General features: G+C 40.3%; 2 protein-coding genes and 1 non-coding gene across 4 annotated transcripts in view; 1 reads left to right on the top strand and 2 right to left on the bottom strand.

The window, feature by feature from the left end:
• LOC134747795 (nuclear RNA export factor 2-like) overlaps positions 1-14,938 on the bottom strand; it is a 44,554-nt gene that overhangs the window by 1,187 nt on the left and 28,429 nt on the right. For both annotated transcript variants that reach the window (XM_063682432.1, XM_063682433.1), the window contains 5 exons: positions 13,866-13,991; positions 12,204-12,294; positions 9,737-9,935; positions 8,846-9,018; positions 7,912-8,112 (listed from right to left, as the gene is read on the bottom strand). In XM_063682432.1, coding sequence (XP_063538502.1) covers positions 7,912-8,112; positions 8,846-9,018; positions 9,737-9,935; positions 12,204-12,294; positions 13,866-13,991 — 790 coding nt within the window. The remainder of the gene's footprint in view (positions 1-7,911; positions 8,113-8,845; positions 9,019-9,736; positions 9,936-12,203; positions 12,295-13,865; positions 13,992-14,938) is intronic.
• Positions 678-4,014, top strand: LOC134747796 (nuclear valosin-containing protein-like). Its single transcript, XM_063682434.1, has one exon. The coding sequence runs from the start codon at positions 786-788 to the stop codon at positions 3,435-3,437; it is 2,652 nt and encodes an 883-aa protein (XP_063538504.1). The 5' UTR covers positions 678-785; the 3' UTR covers positions 3,438-4,014.
• LOC134748072 (U6 spliceosomal RNA) lies at positions 11,298-11,452 on the bottom strand. Its single transcript, XR_010128389.1, has one exon. It is a non-coding gene; the product is annotated as a U6 spliceosomal RNA (small nuclear RNA).

The raw sequence follows: 14,938 nt of genomic DNA, 5'->3' as shown, positions 1-14,938 counted from the left end.
ATGAACCGACGGGCAAATCCGTGCGTGTATGGCTAGCTTTTGTCCTTATCACCGACCGGGTGGCATCATAGGTAGGAGGCGATGGCGAAATACCGAAATTTATAAGAGTGAAAGAGAAAAAATTCTTTGCTGCCCAAATTTTATATGAATATTCTTTCTCTTACCCCCGGTCACTCGGCGGCGCGTCTATAACTACTCGTATATTATTTGTATTGGTCAAGCAAATCTTGTCAGTAGAAAAAGGCGCGAAATTCAAATTTTCTATGGGATAATAACCCTTCGCGCCTACATTTTTTAAATTTGCCGCCCTTTCCTACTGACAAGATTTGCTTGACCAACTATGTCTATGTTCAGACTGTACTGAACCGTTGCCATATACATGAAAATAATAGCGCCCTCTTGACAATGATCATATAGTTTGTCAAAGGACTGTCTCGTTTTAAACATAGACAGAGAGAATCATACTATCTTTGTCTTACACTAGTACTAGCACCCAAAAGAAAAGGATGAGTATATTTTTTTTGTTCTTATGTTCTTATTTACTGACAATTTGGTTTGACCAACTATAGATAACAGTAGCCAGTTTAAAATTTTACTTTGAACTCTGATGACGTTTATAATTGTGACTGGAATAGCATGAACTTACACCATACCATAGACATGTTGAGCATAGGTGTTGAGTGACAATTTCCATCGATTCGGCGACGCACGCACGCACGCCGCTGTCAAACGTTGCGAAGGAAACAAAATAGTAACAGTATTCGCGTAATCTCAATTGAATTAAAATGAAGAAACAAGGGGGTCAGATGTTTAATGACCCGGTTATGGTATCGCGGGTCAAGAACTATCTCGCGGAAAATGTGGACAAGACCTTCGTTGACGTCCGCCAAATGGCGCACACTCTGAAGGAACGATATCGTGAATACGCTAATAGAAGCGACAGCGCTTTCCGTAAAAGCGTCGGCGGTGCCTACAAGATGGTTTTACAGAGCTACGGTCTCGACGACGCGTTTACGTCCGAAGGCTCCGAGGAGGAATCCGATTTGGAGTTGCTAGACGAAAACAACAGTGCGCTCAACAACCGTCTACTACAAATGTACAAAATGCAAGACAAGAAGCGGCCGGCAGTAACGGGGACCCGCAACAGCAGCAAGTCTGGCGAACCCATCGACATCCTGAGCAGCGACGAGGACGGCTCCGCGGCGCCCAAGTTGCCGAAAATCAGCGACCAAATCACAATAACACCACACATCCCCATCCGCAAGGCGAACAGCGCGGCGGCCGGCGACTCCCCGCGGCCGCAACAGAACCAAAATAGTTCTAAAAAACGTAAACCAGAGGTCAATAAACCTGCAGTACAAAAAACAAAGTCTGAAGTTGGCACATTGAAGAATGTAAAGGTTAGTTTCGAGGACATAGGTGGTATATCAGATATTATAACGCAAATTTGTGATCTTGTCCTGCATATGAAGCATCCAGAAGTGTATAAAGAGTTGGGTATTAAGTCACCTAGAGGAGCATTGCTTCATGGTCCACCTGGGACAGGAAAGACCTTACTAGCACATGCTATTGCTGGTAAATTGCAATTGCCACTAATTGCTGTGTCTGGCACAGAGTTAGTTGGGGGCATGTCTGGAGAGTCGGAAGAAAGAATCCGGGAACTCTTTGAAAGAGCTATTTCTTGTGCACCAAGTTTATTATTCATAGATGAGATAGATGCCATATGTGGTAACAGAATACATGCTCAGAAGGACATGGAAAAGCGAATGGTAGCTCAGTTACTTGCTAGCTTAGATAATGTGGGTGAAATCAATGCATCTATCTTAGTTCTTGCTGCTACTAACAACCCGGATACCTTAGATCCCGCTTTGAGAAGAGCTGGGCGTCTTGAACAGGAAATAACTTTAGGCATACCCACATTAAAAGCTAGAAAAGAAATCCTTGGTATATTATGTAAGAACATGACGCTCGGCAATGATATTGATGTGAACCATCTAGCTCAAATCACACCTGGTTTTGTTGGTGCTGATCTGCAAGCCCTTGTGAATAAAGCAAGCACTTATGCTGTAAAGAGAATTTTTATAGAAATTCGTGCAGCAGAGGATGAGGAGATTGCAAAAGAAGAGGAAAAAGAAAAAAACAAGGCCAGAGAAGAAGCAGCTGCTGCTGCTGCTGCTGCTGCTGCTGCTGCTGCTGCCACTGCCACTGCTGTTCCTAATGGTGAGAATGAGGGGGAGGCGCCCGCAGCAACAGAGAAGCCAGAAGAACCATCTGAGGCTGAGCCAGAACCGGAAAATGCAGAAGCAACCACCCAAGAAGTCAACGGAGATGTTATTGCTGTTGAACCTAGCCAGCCGCCTCAAGAAACTGTCAAAGTGAAACAACCTCTAGACCCAATGGCAGAAGTGCTGAGTCTGCTAGAAGATAACATGCCTTACACAAGTGATGAGTTAGCTGGAGTTTGCATAAGGCAAGAGGACTTCCTTAAGGCACTGAAAACAACCAAGCCTTGTGCTGTAAGAGAAGGTATTGTTACCGTTCCAGATGTGACTTGGGAGGACGTAGGATCGCTGAATCAAGTTCGCAAAGATTTGCAGCTGGCTGTTTTGGCACCAGTAAAGTATCCTGAACAGCTGAAGAAGCTAGGATTATCTTCGCCTAGCGGCGTTTTGCTCTGCGGCCCGCCAGGTTGCGGTAAAACGTTGCTAGCTAAAGCTGTAGCTAATGAAGCCGGAGTGAACTTTATCTCCGTGAAAGGGCCAGAGCTGCTGAATATGTACGTGGGTGAGAGTGAGAGGGCAGTCCGGACGTGCTTCAGACGAGCTCGGAATTCTGCGCCCTGCGTAATTTTCTTTGACGAGTTTGACGCGCTCTGTCCGAGGAGAAGTTCCCACGACAATAATGGTGCAGCGCGAGTTGTTAACCAGCTACTTACCGAAATGGACGGTATTGAGAGCCGCGAGGGGGTGTTCGTGCTTGCTGCATCTAACAGACCTGACATCATAGACCCGGCAGTGCTGCGACCGGGCCGCTTAGACCGTGTCATGTACGTCGGAATGCCAGCTAGAGAAGACAGAGTTGACATTCTACAGAAACTAACCAAAAACGGCACTGAGCCTCAGTTAGGTCCGGATGTAGATTTGACTGTGGTTGCTGGTTTAACTGAAGGCTACACAGGCGCTGATCTAGCTGGCTTGGTGAAAGCGGCCGCTACTAATTCTCTGACGACTCACATTTCAAACGGTACCCTAGATGGCGAAATATACGTAACGTTCGAAGACTTCCGAATGGCCTTGTCTAAGTGCAAACCGTCTGTATCACCAAAGGAGCAGTTACATTACGAGAAACTGCGATTAAAATATGCCTCTGGGCCCGATGACAAGGACATGGAGATGGAAACTGAAGCGACGAACGAAGAGTCCATGGACACCGTGTGAGAAACATTCAGACTTTGGATAATACAGACTTAGTAGTCTCCTTCAAGCCTCTTAGAAAACTTTGGTGTGCCAAGTTGATTTTAATTGCATAATTATTTTATTTCTGACCGGTCTTCAGTTCCTTTCTTCATTAAATAAGTTTTCTTTAGATTTAAGATGTACCTATCCACCTAAAGGTGCGTTTAAACGGGCCTTTTTTACAGCAATATGTCGATGACAAGTTTAGTATTGGAGTCTTTAACATCAAGCCCTCTATAGTTGCCGACCATATATATTGTCGTAAAATAATGCTTTTTTAAATGTGCCTTAAATCGGCTCTGTATATTCTTATGTAAAAACTGTAATAAATTTTCCGTAAAAAAATCCTCATGTTTTTCCTTAACATTAGTTTTAACTTATGATATGACCATGTATTTCTTAGTTTTAAACTGCATCCGAACAATTCTTAAGGGATTATTTAGACCTAACATATAAATACAGTGAGTGATATAGAATAGGTAAGCTCTTAAAGCTATTACAGAAAGAAATCAGCACATTTGTTTTTTGGTCAAGTAAATAAAAGGAATATTTTTTCTTATGTCTTGTTTTCTTTATGTCGTTTACCTATTTCAATCTTGACGTGTCTTAACAATTAGTAACTATGTATTATGAATATTTTGATAGCAAAATAATGTAAATGACTGTATAATATGATTTATAATTGTTACATATTTGCTGTGACTTGTTTTTCAAAAGTATTTTTCAGTAAAAAGACACGTCAACGTCAAGATCGCTACTATGACAGACCGCTCTACTTCTTACCATAGAGTAACTTATACTAGAGCGGTACTGTCATAGTAAATTTTGTAACCCCAGTAAATTCACTGCCATCTGTCGACACACTTTAAAACTAAAAATAAAGATTTATAAAAATACGATAGAATGTATTTAAATATAGATAAATGATTTTTTTTATTTGCATTAATTATTTTTATGATTTTGACCCATGTTCTTTCACTGATATGCGTTAAAATTGTTAAATAACAAACGAAACCGTCAACGCCATCTATTCGACTGTAGGCCAAAACTAGTAGCGCCCTCTCAACGAGAATCAAATTTTCTTGATTTTCGAGGCACGTTTTTTCCTTAGACTGTATCTATCTATCTTTGTTCTTACTAATGCAAAAAAACGAAGTAGCTATTATATTATACAGGATGGCCCAAAAATACGTAGATAAACAATTATGAATATAACTAAATGGTCCAAATTATTTTCGTGCTAACATTAAAAGCAGTCCTAGTAACTTCTCCTGGCACGTCGCAGTACAGCATCTGAGCATCTCGTTTATTTATTTAATCTTTATTGTACAAAAGGCGATACTTAATGCCAAAGGCATTCTCTACCAGTCAACCTTAAGGCAAAGCAGAGAGATTGGTGATTCGGCTTTACGTGTGTAACACTTAGCTCTGGTTTTAGTAATAGCAAAACACTGTTGTACAGAAAAGGAAAAAACGCTCATCATCAGTACAAAGGCGAACTTATACCTTTACGAGATCTCTTCCAGTTAACCTTTAAGCTTTATTTTATATCTCAAATACTAAAATCACGTCATTTGGTCAATTTACTCTCATCCTACCCAATCACCATCAACCTGTTTCTGTACCAAATTTTGTACACGTACTCGCCATTAGATCGGCCGAGGTGCTCATAAATATCTCAACTCAACATGCACTCTAACGCCTTGACAATAGAGGTGTGTTCAGATATTTGGGAGTACTTTGGCCGCTCCTATTTATTTGATGGTGACGACTAAAATGTCGACGAATAAATTTTAGTGTCTGAAATATTACAACACAGTTTCCGTTTCTGGTTTCTGTAATTAAAGGATCAGGATCTTTGTTGCATTAATAGTGCAGTTTTTTTTAAACTATGAAGTACACTGTAACATTTAAAATCTTTCGCGTTTTTAAAATCGGGTCTATCGCGAATTTATTTTGTTACCATTATTTACCGACGTTTCGACACAGGTTTCACTGGTCATGGTCGCGGCCACGTCGCGGCTAACTGATGTCCCAGCAAAATGTCAAAACAGAGATTTGTGTGGCTACCCGACGAAAAGAAAAAAATTCGCGATAAACCCGATTTTAAATGTGATTTAATATATGAAGTACACTGCCCATAGGAAAATAAAATATTATGGAACGCTTGTTTGTTTCTTGCATAAAGAAAAAGTATGGCGTAGGCAGTACTTTAGTTTATACCAAAATAAAACAGACTAGGTTTAACCATGTTTAACCTCTTCTCTCGGCACGTTCCAGTACACTCGCCTTCACCAAAAGAGTAAGAATGTTCTTACCGTGGTAACATTGAAGGCAGTCGGCACTTCCCATGATCTCAGATGATTTTTTCGGACTCGGGCCCTAATCTATTAAACAAAAGGTACCTATTGTTTCCTGTATACAGTGGTTACACTGCTTACTGCTAATAGTCCTGACATAAGTTACGGGAACAAGCCCGTTTAAAAAGCAAATTAACTCCTAATTATATGGTTCAAATTCATGAAACAGCCCATTCGGAGATAACACGTTTTGTTATCTACAAAGAAAATAGCATTCATGATTGTTCTCTGAATGAGCTGTCACATAAATTTGAACCTTAATACAATCACGATAGTTGTTTTAGCACGTGCTGAAGACCGCTCTTAAAAGAAACAAAGGCTTTTATTTAGAGTAGGGCCCGAGCCCGAAAAAATCATCTGAGATAATTCATACTATACTCCGCGCCGTTTTTGGAGTGCAGCACCACGGTCCTGGTGAACGTTTTTTCAGCCAAGAACTTGGCTGCAAGCTTGAGAAATAGAGGTTACTTCTGGCTTCTAAATAACGCAACCTACTTACTTACTTACCCAAAACATGTAAGATGTCCCTTACAGAAGTTATGTTTTCAAATTCAATATCTAAAAGAGGGTAAATCGCTAAGTGTGAGTAGAACACAATTAAAACTTGCAGCACGTCAGTTACTCCGAGAAGATGGCATGTGCACAGTGCAACTGTAAACAAATTATACATGGAAATAAAATGAAATAGTTATAATTAAACAGCGCAGGCCCGCGTGCTACCGCGGCTCGCCGCCACTCACCCTTGTGCGATATGATCAGCTCGTTGAACGGGTTTCTGAGTAACGATCTACAAGTAGATTTATTTACTGATTCCTGGTCTAAGCTAGCGTCCAGGTGCCTCGCTTACTGTGAGAATATGAACGAGTGAATGATGAATAATTTTTGCACGGTTACTTTTGTATAAGTGTGTTAATATTACGTAAATTGCAAGTGTAATTGGTGTAAACCGTTCTTGTAAATAATTAAAATAATAATAATAATAATAATAACGGTCAGGGTCTCCGTCTCCGGCGTGTCTTCGTCGGTCGGAGTGGACCCCAAGGGGACCCGCAGGACTCTCAGCTCTGGCTTGCCTTCATTGGCCGTCCAGAGGGGAGTCGTAAGAGCTATATGCTCCAGGGGTGGAAGTGAAAGATGCATAAGACGCGAGTTGGCACAGTGGCTGTTAACAGTCACTGGGTAGAAAGCGGCGCACACCTCTCGACACCCCTGAGCCGCTCACACCGGTGTTGCTCCTGGTCGTCTTCACGACGGCAGTTTCAGGGGCCCATCTAGTCAGCGGCAAGTCACCACCTGCCGCGATAACGTGTATTAACATTGTTATGGCAGGTGTCCGGAGTTCTTTACAATAGCCCAGTCTCATTGCCCACCCAAACTTCAATCCATAGACCGGTATACTGTTCACTTTTTCTGCAATAGTCCCAATGCCTGCTGCGACCGGTTCATGGGTGTCTATTGTTGCGCCTGTGAACGGGTTCCAGCAGGCGTTCTACATGACATTAAAGCTCTCCAAGGGGCCTCTACGTGTTGGATCTATATCCCCACGCAAGCCTATCAAAAGACCGGGATTTATAGGCCCGTGATATCCAAGGAGATACAAATAATAATAATAATGTTCTTACCGTGGTAACATTGAAGGCAGTACCGTCCTAGTGACCTCTTCTCTCGGCAGGTCCCAGTACCCAGTACAGCATCTCGTTGGTGATCTTATACTTCACCCCGGTCCCCGTTCTAGGAGTGCAGCACCATGGTCCTGGTGAAGGTTAGGTGTTTGTCTTCGGCTAAGGACTTGGCTGAGAACTTGACGATCAGGTTACTTCGAATCTGGCTCACATTGATCATACTTCACCATAAGGAGTAAGAATGTTCTTACCGTGGTGACAGTGAAGGCAGTCTTTGTGACTTCTACTCTCGGCACGTCCCAGTACAGCATCTTTTATTCTGCGCCGTTCTTGGAGTGCAGCACCACGGTCCTAGTGAAGGTTAGGAAGTGTTCGTCTTCGGCCAAGGACTTGGCTGCGAGCTTGACGATCAGGTTACTTCGAATTTGGCTCACATTGATCATACTTCACCATAGGGAGTAAGAATGTTCTTACCGTGGTAACATTGAAGGCAGTCTTTGTGACCTCTTCTCTCGGCACGTCCCAGTACAGCATCTCGTTGGTGATCTTATACTCCGCCCCGTTCTTGGAGTGCAGCACCACGGTCCTGGTGAAGGTTAGGAGGTGTTCGTCTTCGGCCAAGGACTTGGCTGTGAGCTTGAGCACGCCCCCGAGGCGGAGGATTGTTGTGAAGTCCTATTGAAAATCAGAGTAACTTAAGAGGAAAGGGGACGACCTGTTATCCGTACAAACGTAGTCCCCATTTTCCTCTCTCGATATTGACATTATGGAAAAAACAATAGACGTCTCTACGTCGTGATTACTTTTTGATAAAGCCTTTTTACGGTTGAGTAATTGAGTATAACAGTAAGCACTTACTTATATAAAATAAGACGAATGAGAATTAGGGAGCCAAGGAGCTGAGAAATCAAGCGAACTCAAGACGCTTGGTGGAATTGCACCTTCCCATACAAACCTAGTTCCGCTCTCATTTTAAAACTACGTGTTGGATTGTAATGAAACTTTGCACATACAATGACATGAGGTATATCTAGGTCTGGAATTAGTTTATATAGCTCCAGTTTATAAAACAAGCGAAATAGAGCAAAACAAACCTTTTTATGTGCAAATAAATGATTATGATTATGAAACAAGTTTTGTATGAATAACTTAAATTCGCAATATTTTTTTAACTATGGTATCTGAGGCTACATAAACTAATTACGGACATAGATATACCTTATCCTATTGTAAGTAAATACAAAGTTTCAGAGCAATCTAGGTAGTCGTTTTAAAATGAGAGCGGAACTACGTTTGTATGCTTGCCGGAGACCCTTAAGACACAATATAAACTTATCATCAACAATAAATTTCCATGTCCCTCTACAAGTCTACAGACATCACTAAGCTTAGGGCTAGCGCGACTTACGTCATGATGTATGACGTCGACAGAGATGGTGTATCTGTCGTGCTCGATGTCGGGCCACTTGCAGATGAGGGAGGTTATGGAGCCGGCGCCCACCACGCTGTCTTTCTCTCCCTCTTCTAGGCTCCGGGCGCGGAGGAATAGGTTTCGGAAGTACCGGAATGCTGTTCCGTAACCTGTTAACAAGTTTTGAATTTTAGTCATGTTTTTTCAACAAACAAAACTTAACACTTTTACTGTCCGTGCATTAGGGTAATTCCGGTAATTTTTCTTTAGTACGCTTCACGTCATGCTTGGGAGCAAAGATGTGACCAAAATTTTGGGGGAAAAAATTGTAAAAGTACGTAAAATCCTTGTTGATTATTTTGACTAGTGCGAATATTTTTTTAAAGGTTCATATTTTACATGGTGGCGATGCTAGTACGTCTAATTCTAATGGTGTTATTTGCTTTTGATCACTCCCAGACACCTCGGGAGAGATAGCCAATTGTAAAAAAAAATTGAGACACTTTTTCAAGCTGATATCGATAATTTTCTATTTGTTTCATTTTCGAAAGTCAACTGTTCAAAGTTTATGAAGATATAAAGATTTAATGTAAACTTATTTTTTTATCGCGTTCTAAAAAACTCTGTCACGTCTACGTGACGTCAGAAATGGATAGCTCTGTAAGGTTATGCATCACATATAATGCACGGACGTCTCGACCCATGTCATTGAAGAAAGCGAGGGACAGTAAAAGTGTTAATTGTGTACGTGTGGACACTAGAGATGACGCCAAATTAGTTTCTGATCGCATTGACAATTTGATTGTCCCGTATCTACTGGGTTTTAGAATGATGTTTCATCGTAAGCAGGTCGGTTGTCACAAAAAAGCTTAAAACAAAAATACTCACGTAATTTATATCTAAACGTGATAGTCAAGACAGCATCTTTGTCATATAAGTCCTCGATCGCGGCTCGGTCGTCGTCAGCCGCCTCGAGCAGGGGGAAGAACGTTTCTAGAAACTTCTCGACGACGGCCGCTGCGGCCTCCGGGCAGTAGTTGCGTTTCATTGACGGTAGGTCGCCTTTTAGAGTGATACGGACACCATCCTATGGGAGAAAATTAGGGATGTACCGACTAGTCGCCGACTAGTCGGGAAAGCCGACTATCCGGCCACATTTGTAGTCGGCGATTAGTCGGCGACTAGTCGGCAAAAATGGCCGATTAGTCGGCACTTTATAAGTGACAGAAAAAAAGGATAAAATGAAAATAATAAACGTAGCCTTGGAAATGCTCCCAACAAGGTGTAGTCATTGTCTGGTCAGGATCGCAAATAAAAAAAAACGAAATTGAATTAGAATCCCGGTGCTAGGCTTTTGAACCTTCAGAGCACCTTTTAGCAAAGCTATTATGATGAATAGCGCAACTAAAGGACCAAAACGATTGTTTGTCAAGTGTCAATTCTGAACTTAGATGAAAATAATGATCTGGCCGACTAGCCGACTAGTCGGCCGACTAATCGGCCATTCGAGCGCCGATTAGTCGGCTAGTCGGCCAAATCAATAGTCGGTACATCACTAGAAAAAATAAGATAAAAACCTTTCGCGCCACTTGCAACATCCCGCTAACCCGGGGTTAACCGGTTAAACCTGAAGTAACAACAACCATAACCACCATGGTAACCATGGTTACCAGTACAATTTGACACTGGGTTAACGGTTTAACCGGTTAACCTCGGGTTAGTGGGATGGTGCAAGTGACCCTTAGTCGGCCTTAGAACAAGTATTAAATTAAAAACGTACGCTTTATGCCATTCTATTATGCGCAAAATGCCTTACATCATTTTGGAAAAGAACTATACTCTTCAAGCTGAATATCCGTTAGAGAGCTACGATGCCACAGACAGACAGACATTGGCGTCAAACATATAACATCGCTCTTTTTGCGTCAAGGGTTAAAAACAGTTGAGAATGCGCTTAAAATCATATGTACAGACAACACATCATCATCATTCAAACCCTTTTTCTAATAGATTAAAAAAAAAATAGTATATGTAGATATCCACAATATTCACATAGAGTAACTTATACTAGAGCGGTACTGTCATAGTAAATTTTGTAACCCCAGTAAATTCACTGCCATCTGTCGACACACTTTAAAAGTAAAAATGAAGATTTATAAAAATACGATAAAATGTATTTAAATATGGATAAATGATTTTTTTTATTTGCATTAATTATTTTTATGATTTTGACCCATGTTCTTTCACTGATATGCATTAAAATTGTTAAATAACAAACGAAACCGTCAACGCCATCTATACGACAGTAGGCCAAAGTTAGTAAGTAGCGCCCTCTGAACGAGAATCAAATTTTCTTGATTTTCGAGGCACGTTTTTTCCTTAGACTGTATCCATCTATTACGGAGTTATATCTATCTGGTATTCATTATCTCAAGGTGAAAATATCCAAAAAAATGTGGAACGCTTCACGATTTTGCGTGTCATCCTTGCGTAGGCATCAATGTACCATATTCTGACAAATAAATATAAATACATTTCATTTCAGGGGCCATGCTAATCTCTGTATCGTTCCAATTTTAGTATATGTACTGCCAATGCAAGTACACTTAGCGTTGACATCCATTTCTATATATAGTAACAGACACCGAAAACTTTGTAAACGCGAGGTACAATTTTTGTATTTTAAAATATGTAAACATCAATAAATCGCAATTGTATGTTATAAAATAGGATGTATATCTTCATAGCTGTCAGGTATACAACTTATTAATTTACTTATGATAATTTGTTGAAAGATATTAACAAAATCGTTATAATTTCAGTGTTTAATGACAGTGGCGCCATCTAGTGGTGGGCCGATCAAACAAAGTTGATGACGTCAACCCTTATAGTCCCCCTTGTATTTATGCTAATTATAAGCCTTGCCAAAAGATGGTGGTAAAGTCTAAAGTATGCTACAGAAAAAAAGAGCTTTTTCAAAATAAATATATTTGTTCACTTTACTTTTTGGATTGTTGTTGCGTCAGTGTTAATATAAGCGCTAAAATTAATAAAATATGTACACAGAAGCAACTTGACTGTAGAATGTTAAGAATATGACTTGCTTATGTATGATTTGCGCGAGAGAGAGAGAGAGAGAGAGAGAGAGAGAGAGAGAGAGAGAGAGAGAGAGAGAGAGAGAGAGAGAGAGAGATTGCAATAGTTTTAAAATATATCTTCTAACTTTTCTCCTTGCACCATTTTTACATGTCTCTATTTAGCCCAATGCCACTGGTAGAGAAAGAGAATGCCACAGGGCAATAAGTCCGCCATTTGTATGTACATTATTTTTCAATTTAATGCAAAACAAACTTACCAACTCCATGACCTCATGAAACATCATCCTAACGACCTTGATATAGTGGCCAGGATCGATGTAGTCGCGGCACAGAGGATTGCCCTCAAGTCTGCAATAAAAAAAATGTGCAAGTACCATAGACATAGTATAATACAAGTAGTTATAGACGCGCCACCGAGCGACCGGGGCCGTGGGTAAGAATATTCATATAAAATTTGGGTAGCATAGGATTTTTTTTCACTAAGAATAAATTTCGGTATTTCGCCATCGCCTCCTACCTATGATGCCACCCGGTCGGTGATAACAAAGAGGATATAATAAGATATAGCGGTACTGTCATAGTAAATTTTGTAACCACAGTAAATTCACTGCCATCTATCAACACACTTTAAAACTAAAAATGAAGATTTATAAAAATACGATAAAATGTATTTAAATATGGATAAATGATTTTTTTATTTGCATTAATTATTTTTATGATTTTGACCCATGTTCTTTCACTGATATGCGTTAAAATTGTTAAATAACAAGCGGAACCGTCAGCGCCCTCTATACGACAGTAGGCCAAAGGTAGTGGCGCCATCTGATCGAGAATCAAATTTTCGTGATTTTCGAGGCACGTTTTTTCCTTAGACTGTATCCATCTATTACGGAGTTATATCTATCTTTGGTGATAAGGAGAAAGCATGGCACTATTTTCTCTTTCCTCTTATAGGAATCGCAATAAGACTATCTTTCTCTATCAAAGAGTGTCAGGCCCTTGGCAAGTACCTAGGTCTCAATAAAACATTTACATGAAAATACATAGAAACATTTATAAATACAAAAGCCAATAACTGAGTAAACATTCATTATAATAATCTTCAAATAAATGACCTTATAACATAGATGTATAGTATTTGGAGATGTAAAAAGTCCCCAATGTCAGAGAAAATATTAAGACTAACACTGCATACAAACTAATAAAATATGGAGGTGTAAAGGTTATCCAAGCGTCAAAAAATGTATGAAATAAGTGTTTCGCGTCAAGAAGTTTGTACAGCGAAATATAATACAATATTACAGAGACATACAGTTGAGCCATTTATGAGTTTACTAGCAACCCGCCCGGCTTCGGACGGGTAGTTCAACTAATTTACACAAAACCTTTACAAATTATACACATAAACCTTCCTCTTGAACCACTCTATCTGTTAAAAAAAACCTCATCAAAATCCGTTGCGTAGTTTTAAAGATCTGAGCATACATAGCGACAGACATACAGACAGCGGAAAGCTACTTTGTTTTATACTATGTAGTGATTTCTAAAGAACATCTTTTTAAAACGATGTGAGTGCCGCGAATATACGCCCTTGCTTCTATGGCTTTTTGTATTGTATAAAGGTACGGAACCCTCCATTTAATGGAGTCCATTTTGCATGGTCCGACACGCACTTGGTCGGTTTTTAGTGTTAAGCTATATTTTATAATATGTGCCATTTTCATTCAAAAGGGTACTTATTGTCGGTTGTCAAAAGTCGCTATTTCCATACAGCTTCAATTTGAAATCAACCTTATTGACAAGCGACAATGTGGTACCTTTTGGTTGAAAATGTCACATATGTATGCTAAGGTATATGGGGCAATAGTTGTCTGAAAATAAAGATATATTTTTTTCAAAACTGACAGCTTTTGGTCTACCTGAGCGAACGGAGCGGTAGGCCGCGAATAGGTAGCAGTAGAGTGACCTTATCCAGGTAGTTCTGGGATATGTCGAGACGCTTGAGGCGCGGCGTGTTCTTGTGAAGGTCGAACCCGTCGATGGAACTGGAAGAAAAACATTTGTGACATCTCCCCACCCACCCAATGGTGAATTAGGCCTGATTTCCTCCTGCGCTGAAGTCGGTCGAGCGTACAGTCGGAAGAAAAATCTGCCGCGGACGTCAGCGTCGCTGTGCGGGGTGCGGGGGCCCATAGAACACGTCAGCGACCAATGTCAGCGTAGGAGAGAATCAAGCCTTAATGCTTTAGTTCGACCATGTTCGACGACTGGTCTGGCCTAGTGTGTAGTGACCCTGCCTGTGAAGCCGATGGTCCTGAGTTCAAATCCCGGTGAGGGCATTTATTTGTGTGATGAACACAAATATTTGTTCGTGAGTCATGGGTGTTTCCTATGTATGTATGTATTTATCTATACGAGTATGTACGACGTCGCCTAGCACCCATAGTACAAGCTTTTGTTTAGTTTGGGGCTAGTTTGATCTGTGTAAGATGTCCCCTAATATTTACTTATTATTTATTTGGATTTGGATTGTGGAATGCTTTGCCCATTGATATAAGACGTGCTCAATCCCTACCCATTTTTAAAAAACTTCTAAAAGAACACTATTTAAAATCTCTTTCTTAGTCTTGGTCCTTTCACTTACACATATATATTTTTCTTTCTGTTCACGCTACCTAGTCGTTATTCTTCTCTTGCTTGAATTCTCATTATGTATTTATGTATTTTGTGTAGGTTTATGTAGTGTATTATTGTTGCTTAAATAATATATGTAGTTTATGTAGTTTATTTTTCATTGTTTGTTATTTATACTTAGGTATTTGATTTGTAAACTTTACACCTTTGTTATTTTGCACTGCCCATTAACTTATTTCTAGCCACTGAATCGCTATCTGAAGGTTGTCTGGAAGAGATCGCTTTTTAGCGATAAGTCCGCCTGTTGTTACCTACTCACTTATGTCCTGTCATTGTTTGTAACATGTATTTTTCTTTG

This window comes from Cydia strobilella, chromosome 15 (genome assembly GCF_947568885.1).
Source record: "Cydia strobilella chromosome 15, ilCydStro3.1, whole genome shotgun sequence".
In the NCBI taxonomy this organism is placed as follows: Eukaryota; Metazoa; Arthropoda; class Insecta; order Lepidoptera; family Tortricidae; genus Cydia; species Cydia strobilella.
The sequence above is the reverse complement of the archived record's forward strand: the minus strand, read 5'-3'. Positions and strand labels throughout refer to the sequence as shown.